Below are 27078 nucleotides of genomic sequence, written 5' to 3'. Positions count from 1 at the left end.
CAATGACAACCCTGGGGAACTTTATTAAAGGGACTGGGCTGCTGTTAAAGGATTGAGGTAAAATAGGAGATAGCACCACGGGCTTATGGCCTAAGTGCTCACGGGAACTACGTGTAAATCGTCTCCGCCCTTTTAAAACAAAAAGAAAATGAAGTTGGGGACGCCCGAGGAATATTTAACGCAATATCTCTACACCGGAATGATATATGGAATCGAAGTAAAGTTGAAATTCAAATGGGATAGAGATCTATGATTTCAGGCGTAAGTGAGACAACGCCGGGCAGTTGGACTAAATGAAACATTTGTTTCCATTTAAATTTGTATGGAAGACACTTCTAGTGTTATACTCTTAATTCGATGATTGTATGTATAAAATAGCTTGTATTATTCATATTGATTTTGAGTATGGCCAAGAGGCAAATCTTATCTCAATACCGTCGTTGTCTCAATGATCGTGTTTAACTTTCCAGAAATCGTGCATAGACTTCACGATAGGGGCCCGACCGCTGGAGCGATACATGCCTAGCAAGCGATCAGGCTTCAAGTACAAGATCTGGCGCATCGTGGTTTCCACGCCCTTCGAGTACTTCATCATGATTCTCATTGTACTCAACACACTTCTGCTCATGATGAAGGTACACAATACCAATCGATTTTATCCTCAAATGATCTTATAAATGTTTTATTTATCAAACTCAAAATGTGGCGCTTTTCAACAACATTCCCTTTTAACTGACTCATAACCAATGGAGCACTTTTGGCCATATTCTGGCCAAAATGTGACCAAACCAAACGATTATATAGCAGAACGTTCCAGTGGCTAAATACTTAATATTTAGGACCGGTTGTTTCGGAGAATTTGAATAATTCATCAAATTTCAACGCTCATTTTCAAGTTCTGTGAAAGATTTTTTCAAGTTCTGTTTTTATTTCAGTTTTGTCAAGCAACTAGCCTACAATGATATAGTAACAGAACTTGAATAGGACTTTCACAGAACCCGAAAATGAACGTTGAAATTTGATGAATTGTTCAAATTCTCCGAAACAACCCGTCCTTAGTATTAGTAATAATTAAGATACCACTGAATAGGTTTTTTTAAGGTTAAACATTACATAGTTACTATTGCGGCTAAGGTCAGATTACGGCCTGTTCTTAGTTATACCGTCTTAAAAGTGATCTAGACAAAATAATATCACTTCATCCAAATATATAATATTCCCGTTTAACATTCAATTTTAAATAGATTCACCGTTCTTTGAACGTACCCCAAAATGCAATACTGTTTTTAATTTTGATTTTACAAACGGATATAAGCAGTTAAAAATATGTGAATTTTGAATTCAAACATAGCTAAAGTTTTATAAATCGCTTGCCAATGATTTTTTTCTTGTAAATTATATTTACCACATTATATGAAATTAATAAAAAATGAAATTAATTAGACCATTTTACCTTTTTGTATAAATATAATCTAATACATAAAGAAGAGAGTCTGTGACTGACGGGCGGGCGGCGTGGCTTTGTTGTTTATACAAAACGATTTTATTCCAAGATTGATGAAATTTTGCACACTTGACCTTCAAAGTAAGAGGAATGTAATAATATGTGAGATTTCTAAAATCCACTTTACCCACCTCTTAAAACATAATTTTGATACTTGATGAAATTTTGCACACTCGACGGTTTAAATAATAGAAAAAATTAATGTCTAATTATGCAAAAAAAAACATTTGGAAAATCGTGTCCGGATGAAATTTTTGGCAGTTTTCTATTTTATATGATTATTTATACGGAAGCACGGCAAACTTTTAAATGTAAAAGAGAAAGCTTTGTGTTTTGTCTTTCCAAATCTGTTTATATTATATGTCTGACTGTAATAGGAAAGGAGATAGAAGGAGTTTTATGAGAATTTGTAATTTGGTGACAGATATAGCACCACTACGTGGCCCAAATATTAAGATTACTTTTACGACAGTATAACTCGGAAGGAACAAACATTATTAGAGATAAGCCGTAATAATAACTTATGTTAGTAACTTATTATTTATTAGTGTATATATTGAAGCATTGCCCTAAAACTTCCCATTCTCCATTTAAGATCATAACGCTGTTTCTCGACCCATTTCAGCTCTTGATCAAATTGTGATCAGCTGACATGCGTAACAGCATGTTCATTATGCTCGACAGCCGATGAAATTTAATCTATAGCTAAAGCAGGCCGAGAACCGAAGTTTAACGGAGACCGTTCAAATGTCAAATATTTCTAAATGGTGGTTTGACTGTCACCAAATGTGAAGGAGTTTGAAATGCGCAAAACGAAATTGTCGTTTACAGTCAAATAATTAAGTTATGTTAAACATACCCACATTTTTAAGGAATTTTGTTGAAAACGCCATTTATTTTTAACTTAATTGCGTGTTTTTTTAACTTGTTAATTTTACGCACTTGTAAATCTTTTATAGAGAAATAATATTTATAAAGAAGATTATCTTAATTTTCTAAATTGAATAACTAATTTTATTTAAATGTTTAATTTATGTATTTAAAAAAGCACGCAAAAAGTTAGAAAAATTATAATCATTGATATTTTGCAACAAGTAAAGTCATTTCTCAAAAGGAAAATTTCCCTATACATATATCTTCAAATTATATGTTTAGGAAAATTTCCCTATACATATGTTTAGGAAAATTTCCCCTTTACATTTATCTTTGAATTACGATTGATAACTCAATTACACTTGAAAGTAATATTTTTTGAGCAGACTTATTAATTTAGCAATAATTTTGTGACAAATAAATTCTTCTAATTATGTTTCACAAATAGATATCAATATTTTAACTGACCATACAACTTTCATTATTTGAACAAATTAAATACTACATACATATTGCAGTCAGTTACATAGTAATATCCTGCAATTCTAGTAAAATTGCAGTCAGTTACATAGTAATGTCCGGCAATTCTTTTACTATTGCAGTCAGTTACGTAGAGTATTGTCATGCAATACTATTACTATTGCAGTCAATTACATAGAGTATTGTCATGCAATACTATTACTATTGCAGTCAATTACACAGTATTTTCCTGCAATTCTAATACTATTGCAGTCAGTTACACAGTATTTTCCTATCTTGCAATCATTTACTGCTGTAGTCAATACATTGTATTTCATGTATTGACTACAACCCTTTCCTGCAATCATTTACTGATGTAGTCAACACATTGTCTTGCAATTCTAGTACTGTTGCAGTCAATTACATAGTAATGTCCTGCAATTCTGGTACTATTGCAGTCAGTTACATAGTAATGTTCTGCAATTCTAGTAAATCAACATAGTTTAATAAAAGAATTGCACAATAGATATTAAGAAATAGTACAAAGATTCCTATGCCTTGGAACCAAAACATAAAAATATTACAGTATATTTTATATGTAACTTTGAAAAACACCTATAAATTTGGTTTCAAAGTAAGCAAGCTTCCGTGTCTGCACAGAAAAACTTAGTTTTACATCACTTATTAATATTTATCGTTGAAAATCTAGAAAAGTTATCAATTACACAATTTATATTACTCCTTCAAATGATTTTTGAATTGTCGGTAATTTTTAAATATTTTTTCCGACAATTTAATAATTATCACAAATGTTGCACAGTATCTAATGTATTTCTTGATGTGACCATTATTTACAGGATCTTATTGATAATAATAATATGTTATTTAACATTTATTTACAATGCAAACACTAATAACATTGTCCACAATTGAAGTTATAAAAAGAAGGAATTATATTTTAAATCAGTATTATTTGCATAGCAACACTCTCATACATATCTCAAAACATTATAATGCATGGCAATAGTGAAAAAAATATACACACGAAAAACGACACACAGAATGCAAATATTGATTAAAAAAATGGAATTGTTAATTAAAATACTATGTTTCTTCTTTTTATAATATTGTAAAAAAACAAACAGTCTTTTGCATGCAGACTAATGAAGAAAAAAAACTGATGTTTACACACAAACATAACATAGTGATTACTGATTATTGGTAATTGAAGACAACATGTTGACACTTTTAATGCGTACACAACAAAACATGAACACTTTACTTTAGGAGGGCATTTTTATGTGGTTTTTTGTGTTGGAATGCCGTATATATTTGTGTCAGTCTTTGGAATGAATTCCGTGTACTTTTGTGCGCATTGTGAATGATATATTGACACGTTCCCACCCATATTTAATCAATTTGATGACTAATAATTGTTTATGCACAAAATGGCTGATGCAAGATTGTTGTTTCATCCACAGTTTTTGTCTATGGAAAAATCCCGCAACCAATTGCTCGATCACCTTGTTTTGTTTTTGTTTATATTGTCTTGCATGCTTCAGTTTATTTTATCGCTTTTTATGTAGCACCCAGTCTCAATACTTATATTATATTTTCTTAATACATACCTAGTAGTTACTCGACAAGTGAAACATATTTTACCTCAGGTGTGACATGTTAAAATTGAGCTGTTAGTCCTAAGGTAGTAACATAACTAAATTCTAGGATCATAATGTAATTGAAAGGATCATCGATCTTGCTCCTCGATAGCTTTTAGGAGTCAGACTATGGTTGTGGCTCCGTATTATCCTGACGCCAGTAGCCGTCTGGCTGTGGTGTGGAGAAATGACAAGACGATTTCGTTTATAGACAGAATAATATCAACTTAACTTCATGAACTAATATTGTGTACTACATATATACTACAAATACATTGTTCCACTCTTCACATAATGAGGTTGGCTTCTACTGAACTCCCAGATTGTGTCAGCAGAAATGGAATGTATTTCATGTTCTATCGCCCTCTGTTTAACTCGACTGCTTCGTCAGCGATATTGGGAAATTCCTCCATAAAGGTGATAGACGCAAACGCATTAGTGCACATTGGCTTCTAGAGTTCGGTACAGTCGGTACAGCAATTGATATGAAAACAACTGTCCCTGTGATAACTTGCTTTCCTCTAAGTTATGCCAAGCGGTCTATGAACCTTAGCGTCTCACATATGATCCATCGGCAGCTATCCCTATGATGTCGTTTATGAGACCAATGAAGTTTCACTAAAGCAAATAATACACATTGTCAAAACGTGGCGTGTGATGGCATAGATTGCGTTGAAAATGCTAGAATTGTAAAGGAGATATGGGAACAATGATAGCTAAATTTCAACTCAGTAAAAGAGCAGAAAATACACTCAGTATCGACCTGTTAATCAAAATGTTGCTTGAAATGGCTTTAGTTACCGGATATGGATAACAGGTACTCAACGTTAAGTACTGTGTGATATTAACATTAAAAAATGTTTTAGCTTGAGCTTTCAATTGACCGAATTCTTCACATTCAGAACACTGCAGAGATGCAATGAAGTTTTATCTTAAAAATTATTGACAGCGACACCTGTCCTTGTGATGATGAATCCCTGCTAAATGTTCACCACCTCCTGAAGATCTGTCTGCTTTACATCACAAAGAGTGTCAAACTAAATGTGAAATGCAGACAATATGTCAGTATGGTGATAAGCCACAAGGAAATAGTAACACCCCTTCTAGTACTTTATAAGTCACTCCTAAAACATGGCCATAAGTGCTAAACAACAAGCCACAAGGAATTAGTAACACCCCTTCTAGTAGACTTTATAAGTCACTCCTTAACCATGGCTATAAGTGTTAAACAACAAGCCACAAGGAATTAGTAACACCCCTTCTAGTAGACTTTATAAGTCACTCCTAAAACATGGTCATAAGTGCTCAACAACAAGCCACAAGGAATTAGTAACACCCCTTCTAGTAGACTTTATAAGTCACTCCTAAAACATGGCTATAAGTGCTAAACAACAAGCCACAAGGAATTAGTAACACCCCTTCTAGTAGACTTTATAAGTCACTCCTAAAACATGGCCATAAGTGCTTAACAAACAAGATCTTTCACTTAAGGCGATGCACTACGTAGTAATTTAAAATCATGTGTTTTTGGTTTGAAAATTTGGTCGTCTAGAAATGTTTCCGATGCTTTAATTAAATACTGCGAGTAGAATACATCCTGGCCTTTGAAATAATCGAGTATTTTTTTAGATAAGTCTTTTTATAAGCCCGGAAAAAAATAATGTATAGGCCTTAAGCCTTATCGCCATCTACGTAAGGTGTGTTATTGATAGCGGCTCGATTCAAAATATTACACGACGTAGTTTGGAGCCATTGAGACTCTTGAGCAGTACTCACATAAAAAATAATTGAAGAAATAGAGAGAATAAAACTATATTATCCACTAGGAATAATTATCACTCCTTCTAACTGGACTTCATGACCATAATTATATGTCACTCTGCATATTATACATAAGTACTTAAGTTAAGTACTTAAAAAGCGGAGTCAGACTAGTTAATTATTTAAAAATATAATTTATATAATCCTTGTCACCTGATACTCAAAATCAATTTTAAATGAGATATAAATGTTTCGAGAAATAGATTAGTGGATTTTTATAAATTTAGCACTTTTAATTTATCCTCTCACTTATATAATTAAAGTGCATGTTTCCATCGCATGTCATTATTTATTATTTGCATGCTGCATCCGCTGATTATACTTTAACCCGAATGGCATTTGGCTTCCCGAATGGATGTCGTTTTGTATTACTTTCCCTCGTGATCCCTCGAAATCACTTATCACTGCTAAGCCACTGTTATGAGAATGAAACACCAATTAAAAGAGTATTGCTACCAACGTGTGTTACTTATCCCCCATCATACTGTGAATGAACATCCCTAATTAATGCACACACAAAAATGCACGCCATTTATAACTAAGAAATTATGATTTAAGAGTTTCACGGCCGATTTAATTTTTGGGATATTGAGGCGTTCTGCGCTTTCTCCTACTTATTGAGACAACTTTTCAGACAGCCTTGCAGTGTTCATCATCAAGATACAGCTTTAGAATTTAGAAAAACGTCTTTTTTATTTGTGTAGCAGTGATATCGTCCAATGACCATGACAATATCCTCGTTTGGAAGAGTTAACGACTGTTAAACCCAGGTCATGGCCATATAAATGAAGTACAATCTACATAAATACCTTGATGATGATGCTGCAAGGCTATACGTAATGTAGTCTCAAAAAGAAGGAAGGATCGCAAAATGGCTCAATACTTCGACGGTCAAATAACAATTTTTAATTTGATTTTTTTTATTAAAAGAATGATGCATTTTCTTCGCCTGCAACTTATAATTTTTTTAGCCCTTTCATAGATGTTTTATTTGATGGATTCATTAATTTACGTTTTGTACCAATTTTAGATTTATTTTTTGGAATATTTATAACATCTTCGACACACAATCACAGCGTGGACGTTTTTCTAACGAATTTTGTTTGTTTGATTTCTTTTCTGACGCCCGTTAATGGGCGTGTTGATTGCACACTGGCGCCACCTGTCGTCTAATCGTCACAGTATAACAAACAACATGAAATGTACACACAAGTCTTGAAATACTCCAACATCGCCTTCACGGGCATGTTCTCCGTGGAAACTGTCATGAAAATAGTGGCTTACGGGGTTAAAGTAAGTATGACTGGATAAAGCGACCAATTCAATTAGTCCTTTTGCTATATCCATCTTTTTTCTACCTAAATTTGTAGACTTCAACAACCCTTCGCGCTAGCGACCAAATTCAACACTTAAAAGTTGTGCCAAATCTTCCGTTCAATCGAAGATTAAAACAATAAATTTATAATGGTCATAGAACAAAGAAGAACACGAGAAATGCCTCGTGGACTGGTTACTTGATCCGAATATTTACCTAATCGGGGCTTAAATTTCCAATTAGAAAAATGTTTATCAAATTCAAATGGGATTGAGATCTACGATGTTAGGCAATTTTTAAACTAAGCAGATTCCTGGGCTATTAGGCAAAATAAAACATTAGTTCCTATTCAAATTTGTATGGAAGACACTTAGTGTTATATTCTTTATAACAATTAAAATAAAATAACATTGTTTTTAATACCACTTTATTGTATATTTTTTCAATATATAAAACCAACCGGTTTCGGTTCACCCTGAACCTTCGTCAGGGTTATATAAATTTATATTCATAACGTTTAAAATGCACAACATAATTCGGTTAGCTAACACGTTCGTTCGTCGAATATGATAGAAATTACAACATAGACAATGATTTATGTTCGCGTAAAAGAGTTACATTATTTAATACGATTTAATGTTGATTATATTTTCGATTGAATTATCATTACTTGCGCTAAACTTTTTACGTTAATTTGGTTGAAAGTGTGGAGGGTTGTTATTAGCACCTCTGAGTATACATTATTTGAGGGGACTGTCTACTTTGTACGAACACTGTTTTCCTAAATAACAGCTTTAATTTAAAGCAAGTTGTCGACCAGTTTCGGCCCAACTGTGCTGTCGTCGAAGCAGATATACTTAAACTGTTTATGTTGCCACTACGAAGGTTTGGTTGTGGTGACCGGTTAGCATATTCGTTTATTGTAAGGGTTTTCAATTAAAAATATAGTATTTCATTTTGTAATGTTCTACTGCAATGTCAAAAGTATAAATTTTTTTACTAAAAATTTCGGTACATATCAAGGGTTTAATGCCAAACAACGTTATTTAAATTTAAAAAAAACATAAATTATTTAAGGTCTCAAAGTAAAATAATATTATCTACAAAAAAAATAATTAGTATTGGTATATTTTTTTTATAAATGATATTGTTTGAATCGTTCTCGAATGATTGGTATGTTTTTTTGTAGATAATAAATAATTCTAGGTCTCGATGTCAAACAATGCTATCTACAACAACAAAAAAATACCATTAATTGGACGACTTAAAATCAAACAATGTTATTATGTATAGATAACGTTGTTTGACCTTTTTCCTCGAATTATTGGTATGTTTCTTTGTAGATAAAATTGATTGACTTTAAGATATAGATAACGTTGTTTGACTATAAGCTCTCGAAGAAAAACAGTAAATTTAGTAAAAAACGAACTCAAAATACCTAAATTGTTTTCTAATTTACAATAATTTTCTGCGATTTAATTTAATTAATTTTACAAAACAATGGGTCCAATCCTCTAGCTAATTCCTCCATCATTGCACAAGCAACATATACAGCTTATAACGATGGTATTTGGATGAATTCAGATACTGTCGGGTTATTCGTAACCCCAAAATGTTTGCCCGAAAATAACCGTAAATAATAATAGTACAACTTATTTTTAAAACGAGAAATGTTTTTATGTGAAGATCGTCTCTGCAAATTTTGTAACTCAATGGAGCTTTTATATTAAAAGTCGATGGGCGGAGCAAATTAAATTTTTTTTTTATTTTAACAAAATTATACATTTAACACTTTTTTTTTCTTTTTTCTTCGTTAAACTTATATTAAGTATGTATTTGTTTTAACATTTTTAAGTGTTTAATTTTTCTTATTCAATGCATTGCACTGCACTGCATTCCTTTCAATTGATTGTCATTATATTAACTTATACAGTAAGTAATTAATTAATCATTTTGTGCATTCACTTCTTGTTGCGAAGCTCATTTACTTTATTTGGCTATTTTATTATATTTGTTTTTGACCGTCCATTTTAAAATAAATATGTTTTCATGACGGTATTAAGTCAACTGCCGTCCGTGGGAATGGGGTAAGAATTTTGACTCTGGCAAATTCAATTCCAAAAAGAACATATGTTTAAATTTGACGTTTACGCACTGTGTAAGATTGTGTTACTAAAGAAGAGATCTGAAAAGTTTGCGAGGTTAATGTAAATGCAATGAATGATGTTAAGAAACGGATGCTTTGATGATTTTCACACGTAGAGTGGATGGAAACAGAAAGGACAGTAAAAATTTCCTAAATGCGACAAAATATTTTCTGTCTTTTCTGCTTCAAATCTTTCGATTGGGAGTTTCGTTAATATTGTCTTCAATAATTAATTAATAAGTATTTTTTTCTATCATGCCAAATACGTGAATTTTTCTATCACGCCGAAATTTGTGATTTTTTCTATCATGCCGAAATCTGTGATTTTTTCTATCATGCCGAAATATGTGATTTTTTTTCTATCTAGCCGAAATATGTGATTTTTTCTATCATGTCGAAATACGTGATTTTTTTCTATCATGCCAAAATGTGATTTTTTCTATCATGCCGAAATACGTGATTTTTTCTATCATGCAGAAATATGTTTTTTTTTTTCTATAAATTTGACTTTCATCCATTAAGAATATCTTGGCCGTGAAAAGTTCAGATTTTTTTTCTCAAAATTAGTTACATTTAACTACATTTACAAAGTAGAAACAAACTTATGTTTTTGTAAAATAAATTAGAGTAAACAAACATACAGACGATTCTATAAGAGTGACTAACAAACGGTACAGAACTGGTAATAATAGTAATCACAAAGTTATTGGCGTTAGAAAAATAAATAATAATTGTTTTCAGTTTGTCTCAAATATGGATGCCATGAATAAAATCCTAAAAAGAGCGAAAGCGAATAATTCCCAATTCACACCATTAATGTAACGTTTGTTATTTTTTTATAATTTTTATTGTATAAACATGATGAAGTGACCTTACAATAATTTTCTTACAAATTCCCTTACAATGTTTTCGAAATATTGTGTTTTCTTATTTTTATGTATGATTTTGAATGTGATTGAAGCAAGGAGTGTGTGGCACGACAGAGTTGTGTGTCGGTCTAACCTCACTGCCTACCCCTACGGAGAAACGGCGTATTCATTTGTTATGATGGTATAAAATATACCGCCATTTGATTATAATTTATTTTGAAATGGACTGTGAACTATTAATACCTCTGGCAGAATCTTCTTGATTTTGAAAAATAAATATTCAGCATTGAACATTATTATATATTTGTATTTTAAGTGTTTTTGTGATGTATTTTTTGTATTAGATTTAGGTGTTGACGCCAATGACAAAAAAATTGATCTAAAAATAAAATAAAAATATATTCTAATTAGATGCATATTAAATAAATAAATGTTTAAAAATACGATTTTAAAAATTAAACTTTTCTATTCATTTTTATTTTCACATTGTTTTCCTCGCATTTCAATGGAATATGCTCCGGGGGACTAGAATCGTTGATTCCTACTGCACCATTGCACGGTCGGAAAATACACCAAACGCGCACACGGTTAACATTAAAATTTGTCACATGAAAACAGATTGTTTCTACGACTTGTTCTCGAGTTCAACAGCTCGGCTTTAGTACAATCTGCCGGCATCTGTGTTTCCTCCTTTATATAGCTAGAGATACTTACATAGAAATACATATTAAAAGATTTGAATACTACTCTTCCATAGAAGCGTTAGCTTTTGTTTGGAAGAGGAGCGCACAGTACATTATTGTAGTTATTTATAAGTAATCAATTATATGATAGGTATTACTTGTTTTAGTAAGTACATTACAGTATATACACTTTTAATTGTCTTTAAAAATAGTACATTCATCTATTTAAATAAAGGAGATTGTCTGTGCTTAGTGGCGGACGGACGTCCTGCCGCATGGAATTGATTTTTATATCATTTAAATCTACACTTTAATTCCTAGCTTGATGAAATTTTCCACACTTGATCTTCAAAACAAACCTAAAACTGTCTACATTATGTTTCGATAAACTTTGTGTAAAGCCCGGGCAATTCCGAGACTTCGGCTAGTAAATAATAAATTTTAATAACTTATTACTAAAGAAAATTACATAATATTTTATGTTAACAATGTCTATATAATATTTAACCACTTAGCAATCACTTTAAATTATGTTTGAAAAACATCTCCATGGAAATATGCAAGTAAGTACAATAATATTTTTAATTAAAGACATTTCACAAATTGGATGAGAGACAATAATTGATTTCTAAGTTCAATATGATTTTAGACTTTTACGGCTAAAAGTATTATTGTGATAAATTTTTGGGTTATTATGCCTTGTTACGCTTCTTCCTTCTTTAGCCAACTTATCTGAGAGCGTCACAGTGTCCATCATCGGGGCAGATGTGCAGATTGATGTGAAGTATTTATGTGATACCGTATTGCGAGTATTAATCCTCTTAGGACCGGTATTTCAGTGTAATAATTAATTTATTTTATGTGGTTTTCGGCGTTTAGTTTCGATGTAGCCATCAAGTACTCGTATCAATATTAATGAGGTTTTTATGGATTTCAATTGCGCAAACACCAGCGGCTGAAACACTAAACGCCGAAAACCACATTGATTTAACTAATTTTTGTGCTGAAGTACCGGCCCTAATAGAATTAACGCGCGCAATACGTTATCACTTCCACATACATAAACACACACTTCAACACAATCTAAACATCCGCCCTGATGATGATCACTGTAACTCTCTCCGAAGTGTTGTCTAAAGAAGGGAGAAGCGCAACACGGTATAGTAATAAAAAAAATACACAGTAATTTCTCAGTTTAGCCACGTTTTTGCTGTTCGTTAGAATTCAACGGTAAAAATATTTGAAATATTTGTTTGCGCATGTAGATATGCAATATATATATAAACAAATAGTTTTGTCCGAATAAAAACTCAATTCTTTCGATAAAGGCATACAAATACAATATTGTATCGGCGATTCAATCCAATATTGTATTTGTATGCCTCTCTTGAAAGAATTGAGTTTTTATGCGGATAAAACTATTTATTCATATTGCGTGTGTACGGGTGCAGATAAATAATTTGTCTTAATATTTTAAAGCACAACTTGCAAGAAGCGCATTTAAAAATAATAATTAACGCCACCTGTGAATGCGTAGATTATAACTTGCGTTTCGTTTAACCTTAAGATGTCTTGTATCGCAGTTCCTGCAATGTCTTTAATTTTGTCCAAAGATGCTAAATACTTATTAAATTAAATGATCATTTAGACTCTGCTGGAAAATATGTAATTGTGTAATTTTAAGAAGATCTGGTAAGTGATGAATTATTTACATATCTAGATATTAAGTCATACCATTCCTGTGTTTATATCATGGTTTATTTTAATTTATAATATTTCATTATTATCCCTTTTTACCCGTACCTTCCTTAATATTGAATGGTTTATTATGATATTCAATTGTATATGTGCATTTCGATTTACTTATCAAATAGCATTTGATTTTACAGACTAAATTACAAGAATAATCAATTTTTTTAAGGATTCATACTCAAAATGGAAAACTTTTAACTGATTCATTATCAGATGGATGGTTTTTGTTACTGAAAATATTTAATAAGCGACGTACTTCTCTTTAACCACTTGGGTGATAGAGTTTCCAAGTTTAAGATTCGGCCGCGATCATATGGAAACATATAAACTGCTTACTGTGGTTTAAAGCCAATGAATCAACCTGCAGTGTATCTGCAGGTAAAGTGCGCTAACTGTGAGTTAATTCTTCATGATGGTAGAAATAAAAAAGATTAATAACTTTTTCGAAAATCTAATGTTTATTTTTTTTTCTTCCGTAGAAGAATATTTATTTTCCCATACAAACAAATCAACTTTTTAACCCAACAACTACCTTAAAACTTTGGAATCTCGAAAAAAATCATGTATCTTTTTTTACTTGTACTATCATGTAGAATCACCCCCTGAAGTTAGCGTACTTTTCCCCCGGACACCCTGTATGTTTCCCTGCTTATTGGATTTGATTAAAAAAATCTCCATGAAAATTTGCTACCAAAATTTGGGTAGTTGTCGCTCAAGGCAATTGGCGGTGCTACCCAAATGTGGGTAGCTGCCGCACAAGAGAATTGGCGATGCTACCCAAATTTGGGTATTTATTACTCAAGTGGTTAAATTGAGAATAATTTATGATGAAACTATAACTTAGAATTATTGAAAAAAAATTTCCTTCAACTTTGTAATTAAATATTTACCCTGTAATAATTTAGATAAATTTTATTGTCCTCATAAATAAAACCCTTAGTAATGATTTTGAAATTTCCTTGTAACCGAGTATCATCCTTATTGAGTTTTAAGAATTTTCCTTGTAATTAAGAATGTATTGTCCTTATAACCGAGAATTGTCCTTGTAATTGAGAATTTATTTTCCTTATAACAGAGAATTGTCCTTGTAATTGAGAATTTATTTTCCTTATAACAGAGAATTGTCCTTGTAATTGAGTCTAGTTCTCCCCGCATGAAACCCCTTATTATGATAACATATGCATGCGGCACGGGAATGCGCTTAGCATGGCTTCTGACTGTATTGGTGTTCTATGTTCTACTTTGCATGTTTCTGCATACGGCATAAGTCGCATGACATTCCACGTTCTATGTTGCATGTGCATGCCCTTTCCTCACGCATGATTTAATGTTTATTAACTATATTATTTATTATTCAATTTTGTATTTATGTATTTTATAGTTGGTCACACCTGAATAATATATCTCTAATATATCAACATATAGATTTCAATAAATTGTTGGGTAAAACTTAAAATGTGTTCTAACCTTACTTTCGCGGCTGTCGCCTATATTGTGATCTACGAATTTACACTAAAACATTGCGTCAAAGCATGCCGCATAGCGGGATGAGTTGCGTTGAAAAGGTTAGATTAAGACTGAAAAAATCACTTAATTAACTTTTTTGTCGCCAATAATAAATTTTTGCCATGCGCCAGCTGAATCTAATTTGTAATAACTCACTTATTTTTTGCAAAATTATGTTTTTGTAAATTGTACTGTCTTACCAGAAAATGTTTTTAAATATTTATAAAAATAGTATATATTATACAGGGTGTCCGGAAACTCGTAGTACAAGCGGGAAACTGGTGAATCTACATCACATTTGGAGTCGATTTTGTAGTATATATTTTTTTGATTTGAGCTTTCGTTATCGAGTAAATCGAGTTAGAAGTTGATTTTTTTTTTTTTTTTTATCAAATTCTTATAAATTATTACTGAAGATCAAAGTACCCAACTAATTAAAACTATTTGAAAGTAAAACAAATGAAGAAACTCGGATTTGAAGCATTATTTTGAAATCACCCTTCATTTAACCCGGTGTAATCATGTTTTTTTTTTTTTTTGAAAATGCTCAAATCAAAAAACTTTATGTTTTTTTGGGTTCCCCATGTGGTGTAGATTCTCCAGTTTCCCGCTTGTACTACGAGTTTCCGGACACTGTTTTTTTTTTAACTAGAACACATTTGATCTACTTAATTTTTTTTTTTAAATGTCTACAACTATGGAAAAACATTAAAATTAAGTTAATTCGGATTAATCATTGAAGATTAAGTATAATAGTACTATCTTCAATAATTAATGCTGGTCAATGGCTGAGTTGGCATCGCATCTGGGTCCCACCCAATCATTGTGAGTTCAATTCCTCGGCTGACTAAGTCCTCCATCACAACAAAAGCGATATTTTCCGCTTACTGTGGTGGTAGTAAGAGATTTTCAAATTAATATCAGATTATTCATAACCTGTGAATGTTTGTCTTTCTTAAAAAATAAAAACATGTATATTTTTTATAAATTCAATATTTTTCCATGTTTTTTTTAATACTTACTTTTTATGTTGTGTGCTTAAAAACAACCATGTTTATGTGTTGGGAAATATTTTTTTAATGCTTTTGCATGATACGTTAAGGTTACGATAAAATATTTTTAATATCAATATGTCAACAATATATATTTTTTTTAATTTTGCCAAAGATTTGAGACCCTAAGAAAGGTCTTAAATATTGAATTAAATTGTAACATGTTTATTCTAAAATATTTTCGATTTGAGCCAAAAAAATGTGAGCATTCTGTTGCTACGAAATAATAATCAATAATTTGTTGAGCCGGGTCGTCCAGTTTTACTGCATGCTGTAATTTGTGTTGATGTGCATTTAAAAAAAAAAAAAAAGTAACAATTTCAAAAGTACGAGATATGATGACATAAGTTACCACAGTACAAGAAAATTTTCGAGCATTTAAAAAAAAATTTCCACTGACCAGTTGACTATGGTGACGTCCGTGGCCATGAGAACAAATTACACGCCAAAAAATCGTAGATAATTTAATTCCAAAGTCGTCAGAGAAGCTGCGTACATGAAATAAAAAGAATTTTCCAAAGCAATATTTAGCGCAAGCAATTCTGAACTTATTCTTCATACAGTTTCTTTGTATATGGGTTGAAATTGCTTTAAAAAATTTCATCGATTTTTGTATGGAGGATACCGTTGTCCATCCTCAGTTGACAGGTTAACAAATAAATAATGTAACATTTTTCCAAATTCAAATCTGTCAGCTGGGTTATTTCAAATTCCATTATATTTGATGGCAATTGGCACCATTTATCTTTTTGACATTTGAACGGTCCACGTTAAATTCCAATTCTCGGCTCGTTTCGATTTTTTATCAATTTATGATCACCTAACAAGCACAATGGTTATGTTGTTATGTTTGTCAGCTGATCACAATTTGATCAAAAGCTTAAACGAGCTGATAATCGGCATTTTACCGGGGACCATTAAAATGTAAAAGATTCGAAATGTTTTGACAATCGGAGTTTATTTTCCCACTTTAACTCCTATTTTCTCTCCAAAAATCCAATTTTTAAAATAACTGTTTGACTTTTGTTTGAAACAATTTAAATGAACGGTTAATGTTTGAATTAAAGGGAAAGTTTCCGAAAATTCTTCACTTGTCTTCTTAACTTAATTGTTTCAAAATAAATATAATTCTGTACGGCCTCCGTGATTGAGCAGTTACGATCCTTGGCTACAAATCCAGAGGTAGTGGGTTCAAATTTTACTTTATTAATTTGTTTCTTTTCACAATTTATTAATTTAAAATAAATTTAATATATTTGCGGCAAGTTCCAGAGTGGAAGATACTGTCAGTATCGCCCGCCAACGGTGACCAGATCTGACTTCCCCACCTTACTCTTCCTCATCTCCTACCCCAATTGGGGATTTCACAGTCTCTCCAGCTATACATACACATATATTCAACAATACCATGTGTTAGTACTCTGAGGGTTAATTAGGGTGACCATTTAAAAATTGATCAACTTGGTACCAGTTTGAAATTGTTACAATTTTTTTGCATTTTTGTGTTGCACGTATATTTAACGTTACCCGTACCATCAAACAACAAATACAAGAAACAAATGAAGAGGTCACCACAAAAATACCAACTGAAAAGAACAAAAGGTTTTCACGTCCTTGTGTAAAAATGGCAATATTTTTTGTCACAAGATGTGCACAACATAAAATTTAAAAAAATTTTACTTATTTTTTTGAGTTTGAAAGCATTTGTCAGTCATCAGATAAATTCACACGTTTTTTTGTGTTAAATTATTAATCTCTGTATGCATGTTAATAATTGGTTCATAATCTATCTTTAAACATGTCACAAAATGTTGCCATTTTTTCCCACCTGCGTTATGATTGTGATGTTAATTTTTTGTCTTTAACAATAATTTTTGTCTCATTTTGATGTCGACAAGTTACTGAAGTAATGTCTTGGTTAGCACTTTGACTAAAAACTTAACCCTACTACTGCTAAATATCATTCTGTCGTGTTTTTATTAACCTTCAATTACACAATATCGTTTCAACATTATTACATTACTTAACGAAGTTTATTTAAGAATGCGCCGAATGTTTATTTAAAAATTCAAATTCACTTCAGAGTTCGAGCCCTCCACGAAACTAAGGGCCAGTTATTTCACTGATTATCAAATGTAACAGTGTTATCGAATCGCAATTTTGTTTTTTTTTTTTTTGTCCTTTCAAATGTCAAAAAAACAAAATGATGCTTATTGATTACTTGATGACAATTGTACATTTGAATTTCTCCAACGAACCTCTCTTTTTTCTCTTCTGTGTTTTTTTTTTACATTTTACTTACAAAACTCAACACAATATTATACAGTCATTTTTTGTACATATCCTCGTCATCAAAAGTTAACATTCAAAGTGTTAACGAGTTGAAACATCAATTGTAGTCTCAATGACAAACATAAGACAATAATATTAACATCATAACGTGCGTGAATAGAGTGAATTCGTCTCCCGATAAAAGTTAAGCTATTTTCCACAATAACTAACGCTTCGGTGGCATTTTTCCCGCCCCTTCTCCGCCAATAGTTCCATGAAGCCCCGTTTATTCTCATCGACACGCTGTCCTACATGAATCTTGCCTTTACCCTTCTATTCATGATCGAGACAACGCTGAAATTGATCGCATTCGGATGCAAGGTAACAATCATGACTCTCTTTAAGGCGGAGTTATATCTATTGAAGGTTAGAGGAGGAACATCAAAATATTTTCAAAACTCTTCGCTACTAAACTAGCTCTGATGCACAATTCTTAACTTTAACCTTTTCTATGCTGGTGTTGCAAATGTGATTCATTGGCGGCTGTTCTCATACGTGCATTTTGCATATATGATACATGAAGTTCCACTAAAAGTGCTGGTAAACGAGCAAGATAAATTGCCTATTATTGCCTGTTGCCGAACAATTGTCTTGGCTGGCTTGCAGAGCAAGATGTTGTCCATCAATACTGCCATAATAGCAAATTCGCAACACATTAAATGATCTCCTGCAAGAACTTGCTAAATTGCTAAATCTTTTATTAATATTAATCGCGTTCGAAATTATAATTACAGTTTCGGTATCGGGTAGGTGGCGAACAGCGATGCACATACGTAACAAGCGAGAAGGAAATAGATAAATAGGCCAAGAAATATTGTTATATCAGTAGCCGAGTGAACTCACCATCAAGACATGGCAACAAGTTGACAAAAATAGGCAATACACGACAATACGAAAATCTTGACGGAAGTAATTTGCCGGCAAGACATTGTTTTAAAAAGTTGCTCGTTTACCATAGCATAAAAACACTGCATTGTATCAAATGTGCCGCGTCGTGTGGTAGATTGCATTAAACGTCCAGCATTGTAAAGGTTAATTTCTCAGGATTGACGATAATCATTTTTTCATATTTAAATTTAATCTTTTACTCAATCTTTTCTCATTTCTTTCACTTACACTGTGGTATTTAAAATTCGATTGCATTAGATTAGAATGAAATCGACGATCAGCACCATTTTGAATGGTCCACAAAATCCGACTCTCGGGCCATTTCAGATTTTGAACTAATTGTTGAAAAACATAACAACATTTCGTTGTGCTTTACAGGTGATCACAAATTGATCAAAAGCCGAAACGGGCCAAAAATCAGGGACCGTTCAAATTTCAAAATAAGAATACGTTCATTAGAGAAGAAAAATTTGATGTTCCTCATTGAACCTAACAATATTTTAATTATTTATATTTGTTTTTCAAAAACTGCTATCAAAATTCTTCTCTTCCATTATTTATTTTGAGTTTTCTTTTATTTTCATTAACATTTTAAATATATCATATTTCGTACTAATTTAAACTCTCATTGGAAATTAAAAAAAACCTTTTATTTCTAAATTACATTTAAAATAAATCAATTAAATAATTTTTAGTCAAAAAAATATGCTTGATAATTTTTTATTTATTTTATCAATTTATTTTTTTTACTCAAAATAACTCTAGTAATAATACATAGTATAAAAAAATATTTAGTTCTTACTGTGTCTGTGATTATTTTAACAAGTTTTCTGTATTATTTTAAAACCATTACCTAGCACAAACATATTCATCTCTAAGTACGAGTCATTTTTTGTAGTTCCTACTTATCTATTAGACATCATAGATAGTTCTCATAGTTCAAAATTAGAAATATATTATTTTTATGATTAAATCCCAAATGTATCAAAATGTCACCCTGCAAATCCAAAATGCTTTTTCTCAAAATTATCAACCATTTTTCTATTGTATCACTTTCTCTTTCTTTAAATATATTTTCATCAGCATCATTCCATATTCCATTATGAAACAAAAACAAACCAAAAATGTATACAACAGATTGCCACTTGATAGCAAAAGATTAACTTTTAATTAATAATCTCTTCCAAAATAATATGTATCTATTTTATTTTTTAAAAAATCTTAATTTAATTTAGTATGCATCTACCTTAATTATGTCAGTTTTTTTAAATTTTGTTATAAAGGGCTACATACAACTTTTTTTGTTTTGTATTAAAATCAATTATTTAATTGCTCAATTGATTTCCCATAAATGTTCTTAATTTAAAATCAAATAACATACATAGTTAGTGGTGGCATCTGGTGGTATATCTTTAGCGTACTTTATCCCGTGTTCTCATGTTGTTTGTACAATGTTACAGAATTTCTTCAAAGATCCCTGGAATACGTTTGATTTTGTGACGGTGTTGGGGAGTATAATTGATGCCCTGATTCAGGAAATAGGCGTAAGTTATTTAAAAATCTTATCTATACATGTATAGCATGGTTGTCCCCAGGTAAAATACTGTATATGCAATTTTTTTCTAAAATTAGTGTTCATCATCCTAATCCATAGACTTGCCTTAACATGAAATATGGGTTTCACGTGACTATATTTTTGGCACCAGGAGGGTTCAAAAATGCTTTGAATAATCTGCGACATCAGTCGTACGTCGACTGCCGAAGAGCGCACATTGAAATGACCAGACCCTGCGCAGAAAAGTAAAGTTTGCTAAGGAAAGACAACGGTTTGCAGCGCAGTCTATTATGAGACTTTTCTGCGCAGGATCGGAATGTTTGTAAAAAAGGTCAGAAAACCGAACCGCCTTCAAATCGAGTTGCGTAGCAACACAAAGTGTGTGAGGTGGGTAAATTATAACCCATTTGTAAGTGCTTATAACTAAATAGTGGAACAAAATATTCAGTTCTCGAGACAGGAACTGATATTACAATGTGAATTGCCTTTATATGGTCAGATTCACATACCGATACAAATTACATAAAGAGATACGGTCACGCCCCCTCCATGCAACTTGGTTTGTTTCCCTTTCCCTGATGAGCTAGTCTATCAATTTGGACGTCTATGGTTTTATTGCATTTTTGGACATACAGTGTACCTACTCACCTTTTAAAAAATCTGATCCGGGGTCTCCTTTGTGGCTGTGAGCCAATATTTGTATGCAATCAAACACTGCATATCCATTGCCGAACATATTTTACCAAGTAAAAACACTGTAAAACACATTTCCATAATCTAAACACTGTCCCCCTTACTAACAACCATTTATCATACCTAAATTAATGGTTGTTTATCAGTTGTATAAAATTTAAAACACTTTATTAGTAATGCCCTATTTGGAATTTGTAGATCATTGCAACACTCGATTTTAAGAGGCAAGAATGAATATCTCCGTGGATCCATTCATTGTATAACCAATACCTCTGGTATAGATCACCCCGAGCGGCAAGCTATGTTTGGTGACTTATCAGGTTCATGGGGTGAGGTTTGTCCAGGACTTGGCGGATGTTTCTGCTCATCAGCTGCGTGGCGGACCTGATTGGAAGATGCCGGATGAAGAAGACCCTTTGATCTCCAGAATTTTTCCTTCTCAAAAATTCCTCTCCTTCAAATCCAACAGAATCAATTATCTGTGATTTATAACATTCTATTTTTTATTATGAATATGTTTCCGTAATATTGAATTGTCGTACTTTCCAGACGCACGATTCACTTTTCAACGTGGGATTTCTGAGGTTATTTCGCGCCGCCCGCCTCATAAAACTGCTGAGACAAGGGTATACTATACGCATCCTTCTCTGGACCTTTGTCCAGAGTTTTAAAGCACTGCCGTACGTCTGTCTCCTAATCGCAATGCTGTTTTTCATCTACGCAATTATCGGAATGCAGGTATGTCTCGAAATTATCATATACATTCTAAAATTTGTTTACATAATTTGTATCTCCATGCAATCAAACTCGTTCGTTAAACTACTGTGGAATCAATTTTATCTGATTGTGTTTACCATTTTTAAAAATTTGACATGGTAACAATCGACGATCAACGTTATTTTTAATATTTTGACATTTGAAAGGTCCACGTTAACTAACACGAAATTGCAGTGTCAAACGTAATAGTTTTTGGTATCTAAAACTAAACGCCGGAAACCATTTTAAAATTAACTAAGTATACTGAAGTACCAGCCCTTAAATGATTGGAGTGTGCAACACGGTATCGAATCTACACGCACACACTTCAAGCACATCTGCCCTGATGTTGGACACTTACGCTGTCCGAAATGTTTGCTAAAGAAGGAGGTAGCTCAACACGACATAATACTCCAAAAATAAATGACGATAACACAAACTATTTTTCTGTTATTCTTATTCTCTTGACATGACCCGTCTCAAGTATTTGATCAACATGTTCGTGCCATCGTACATTATTATCCTTGTGCTTCTTTCTTCGTTCATCCGCTCCACATACCCAAAACCGAGGAAGCGTCCCTTCTTAATCTAACTCATTACGTTTACATCAGCCTTGCATTCTTTAAGGTACACAGTTTTGCCGCACATATTCTTCAGTCCCTCCGAGAATCGGCAGTTTAACGCGGACCATTAAAATGTCAAAAAATTCGTTGATTTTTAACAATGTCAAATGCGACTGTCTTTCAAACGACTGGCCCTAAAACGATAATAAATAAAACAAGTTTTTAATAATACAAAGTTTCCCAATTTGTGTCAAATTTTTTTGTTATTAACTGCTACACATAATGCAGAAAACCTTTAATTATAATACATATATACATTTGTTTATATTTTTATGAAAAAGTATTTTTTTGTTTAATCCAATAAATATTTAATTTCATGAAAAACATAAATTTTAAGTATATTTTTTATCCAATATAACTACATATTTATTCACTCATTGAACAGAAAATTGATGCCGCCAACATATACGCAAGACACTTCGACTTGTAGTATACTCAGACATGCCAATGAAATTGATTATCTGCTGAAGATAAAACATTGAATCAATTTTTCTGGAAGTAAGGGAAATTTAACCTTACTTGGGACACAATATACTTCTATCGGTTTCCTGTTCAATGTTTTAACTACTGTCGAGCATTTTTTAATCTTATAACCCCTCAGGCATAGACAAAAAAAATAATATCATGTCACAAAATATTCCCCCTTTACATTCAATTTCAAATAGATTCGCTGTTTTTAATGTGTATTTCAAAATGAAATACTGTTTTTGAAAACAGATGAAAAACTCTTTCATTTTACGAACAGAAAAATGCAATTTAAAATTTTAAACACCAAAAATCAGCAAAGTCCCATACTATTTTTATTTTCAAAATCTACACTCACTTTATTGTAATAATTATTACTCAATTTTATGAAAATCTGTTTTCTTTATTTTTAATTAACTAACAATATTATATTGTATTTTATTTATTATACACTAGGTTCCTATGTTTAGTATACAATGTGTCAAAATATCTATGTATTGTAATAGGGTATTTTCACTGTTTTTTTTATTCTTGAAAAACGTTTCGAAAACATTTATAAATATAGATTTATGAATTCGGCGGCGTTGATCTGACGCCAATCGACGTTAGTGACAGCCGTCTTACCAGCTGGTGGCTTTTTCTATGTCATAATAACGTTGTAGCCAATTGGAACCAATAACTTTTAAAGGAGTGAAAATACCCCATTATTCTTGTAGGTTCATTACTTTCATAGGGTTTACTAGTGAATTTCGTACATTAGTTGATTTATGGATATTATACTTGTCAGATCTGTCTACAATTCCCCTTTTTACATAGATAGAACTCCCATGTGATTTTATTCAATATATTATGTAGATATCTCATCATTTAGAAAAATCTATATTTCATTAGTAAAAAACGGAAAATTTTATGATTTAGCGGAATGAAACACAATTAACATCCCCCTTACATTTTTGTAGATATTACATAAAAATACCAAATAATTATTAGGTTATTTTAACAGTAGGTAAGTAAATAAGTTAGTACTGAGGGTAGGTATAAGTATTTTTACACATGTTATTATTATAAAATTTCATTAATATAATGTGATAATAAGTTGAATAATTCGTATTTTTAGTTAGAACGGCTTATAAATGTATAGCATAGCCATACTTCTTATCATTAACTAGAAGACCATTAAAAAAAGACTACAAAATTTATACAAAAATTAAAACAAATAAATTAATTTTTTTTAAATTCAACAAACTGTAATATCTTTGATATTAGTGTATGAGTTCACCATGGATGGCACTAGATATTAGATTGCTCATAGATGGCGTTAGTTGTCGAGAATAATAGTGAGAACCTCAAGGTCGAGCATCCAACCTTGTTGTTACCCTCACAAACCACATTCTCCCTTCTGACATTTTTCCATTCTCAAAGATAGATCCTGCAATGTTTGGGCAGTGTATTGGCACATTGCTAGTCAATCCAAGGGAGCCTGCTATGCCTCGATACAAAGGACTATCCCGTCAAAACCGTGGTTTCAACAATTCCATTAAAAAAATATATTCTTGACTCCCCAAATTCTACTTTCTAGTGATCTAGAAGTAGGAACTTTAGGTCACCTAATTTTGGGTTGTCCCTCTCTAAACAAATGTCCTCTCTTCTATCAAGCTTTATTCAAATTTCCTCCCCTCTATTTAACATCTCATCTCTTTCAAGTCTGAACTGGACTTCAATCATTAAATTTACCAATTATTTAATTTGCCCATTTAAATAAAATTAATATGTATACAAGTTCGCCTTCTCTCTCTTTATAATTTGAAATTATGGCCTAGAACACCCTTGAAGGGTGAAAGCCTCAAACATTGATAATAAAATATATATATTTATATATGAATAATCGACTGATAAAATCAAGCACAGACCGAAACGTTTTTGACACGTAACCATTAGAGAAATGTGTCTTAATGAAAAATATTTATCGAGTATTTTCTGTTTTAAATGCGTATAATTTAACAACATAAATTTATTAAAAAACTACTATTTTAGAAAAAATTTCTTCGGAGAATTAAGTAAGTCAGTAATATATTATTACGCTGACGTGTCATCTTGGGATTAGAAGGAAGTTTTTAAACTTCGCAACTGAAAGGTTAGGTTAAGTTGCAACAGGAATGTTTTGACATTTTCAAAAAGAAAGAGTTGAATAGGTACAGTGACTACAGCAAAAGCTTTTATTATATCAACAGATCTATAGGTTAGGTTAGGTTAGGTTAACTTGCAATGAGAATGTAACATTTAACTTTTTCAACAAATTCGATAGCTTTATCATCCCGGCAGATTTAGGTTAGGTTCGGTCAACTAACAACGGGATGTTAATATTTGACTTATTCAACAAATTAGAGATCTTTTCATCACAACAGGTCTGGTGTGAAGCAACATTTTGACCCGTTTGTAACATCCCAACAAATTTAGGTTAGGTTAGGTTAACTTGCAACGTGTTGGCAATATTTGACTTTTTTCAACAATTTAGAGAGCTTTATCATCTTTACAAGTATTTGGCAACATTCTGACCCTTTTTTCATCTTGTTAGGTTAAGTTAATTTGCAACAGAAAGGTTATATTAGTCTTTTTCTACAAATTAGAGAGCTTTAACACCGCGACAGGTGTTTGGCAAGATTCTGATCCATTTTATCATCCCAACAGAACTATAGGTTAGGTTAGGTTAGCTTGCAACGGGAAGGTAATTTTTTTACTTTTTCAACACATTAGAGAGCTTTTTCATCCTGTCAGGTGTGTGGCAACATTATGACCTTACATTAGATTAGGTTAACTTGCAACTGAAAGGTATTATTAGATTTTTTCAACAGATGAGCTTTATCTTCCCGACAGGTGTGTGGCAACATTCTGACCCGTTTTATCATCCCAACAGATTTAGTTAAGGTTAGGTTAACTTGCAGCGAGAAGGTAATATTTGAATTTTCCAACGAATTAGTTAACTTTATCAGGTGTGTGGCAACATTCTGACCCGTTTTATCATCCTAACAGGTCTTTGGCAACATTCACTCTGACCCGTTTGAGGCCCTCAACCGCCATAACAACTTTCAGACATTTTTCGGCGCACTCCTTCTCTTATTCCGGTGAGACGCCGGTCGGGCACGGTCTCGGCGGCTGGGTTTTGGTTGATGGCCGCCATCTGTCTGTTGTCTTGTTGCTGATGTGAATTGCCGTGGCGGCCATGTTGTTTATACAGTTGACAGTAGTTATATATATGTATACGACCCGTATATGTATCCGTAGACCACAGTACACTGACACTAATTACCTTACTTTACAGTGTCGGAATGGCGGGGAGATGAAATAATGCATGTACGATTAGTTCCTTTACTTCTTTATTACATACTGCATATATCAAGTGTGTATTACTTTCTATATGTTCAATAAACAGTGTATGGAAACTCATACTAAAAGCGGAAAACCGGCGAATCTACATCACATAGAAAAAAAAAAAAAAACTTTTTTTTTCATTTTGAGCAATTCGATTTTTTTTTATTTTAATTTTTTTTCGCCAACTAATGAGTTAAAAAATTTTTTATCAGCCTGTTCTACGCTACAACACATTTGAAAATACATTTAACAGCTGATATTAACCCATATCTGCCCTCGGTCTGTGAAACATCGGTGATATAATACTCTCGTAAAAAAAATCTATGGCAGTGAGAGATAATTTGAAATAAAACTACTTTACTATATATTAAAATTGTAGCAATATAAAAAATCAACAGTATTTATTTTTTATTATGGGAGAAGGTTGACGTAAGGTTCCCGTGAGCACTTAGGCCATAGGCCCACTGTGTTATTCCCATTTTACCTCATTCCTTTAACAGACGCCTGGTTCCTTTGATAAAGTTCACCAGGGTTGACATTGGATATGTGGCTATGTCTTCTGGTTCTACAGTATGCCTTCCCGGGTATCTGAGCCTTGTTCCCAAGGTATATCTTAGATACATAGTTAAATCTCTTCATAAACTCAAGAAAAAAGTAAAAAATTAACACATTTGGAAGATGGGATCCATGATCAAAGGAAAATGAATTAGGAACTTCTTGTTACTAATTTTCATAAATTCGATAATCATCTTACACATGA

At 32.1% G+C, this 27078-nt stretch overlaps 1 protein-coding gene across 1 annotated transcript in view; it reads left to right on the top strand.

The window, feature by feature from the left end:
- The window catches only part of LOC149415033 (voltage-dependent calcium channel type A subunit alpha-1-like), a 260436-nt gene that overhangs the window by 182825 nt on the left and 50533 nt on the right, over nt 1–27078 (top strand). The window contains exons 24-27 of the mRNA XM_089642980.1: nt 471–635; nt 7498–7608; nt 20318–20401; nt 21655–21843. Coding sequence (XP_089499106.1) covers nt 471–635; nt 7498–7608; nt 20318–20401; nt 21655–21843 — 549 coding nt within the window. The remainder of the gene's footprint in view (nt 1–470; nt 636–7497; nt 7609–20317; nt 20402–21654; nt 21844–27078) is intronic.

This window comes from Hesperophylax consimilis, chromosome 19, assembly GCF_061612785.1.
Source record: "Hesperophylax consimilis isolate HC1 chromosome 19, BYU_Hcon_1.0, whole genome shotgun sequence".
Classification (NCBI taxonomy): Eukaryota; Metazoa; Arthropoda; class Insecta; order Trichoptera; family Limnephilidae; genus Hesperophylax; species Hesperophylax consimilis.
This window is presented reverse-complemented; position numbering and strand designations above follow the sequence as displayed.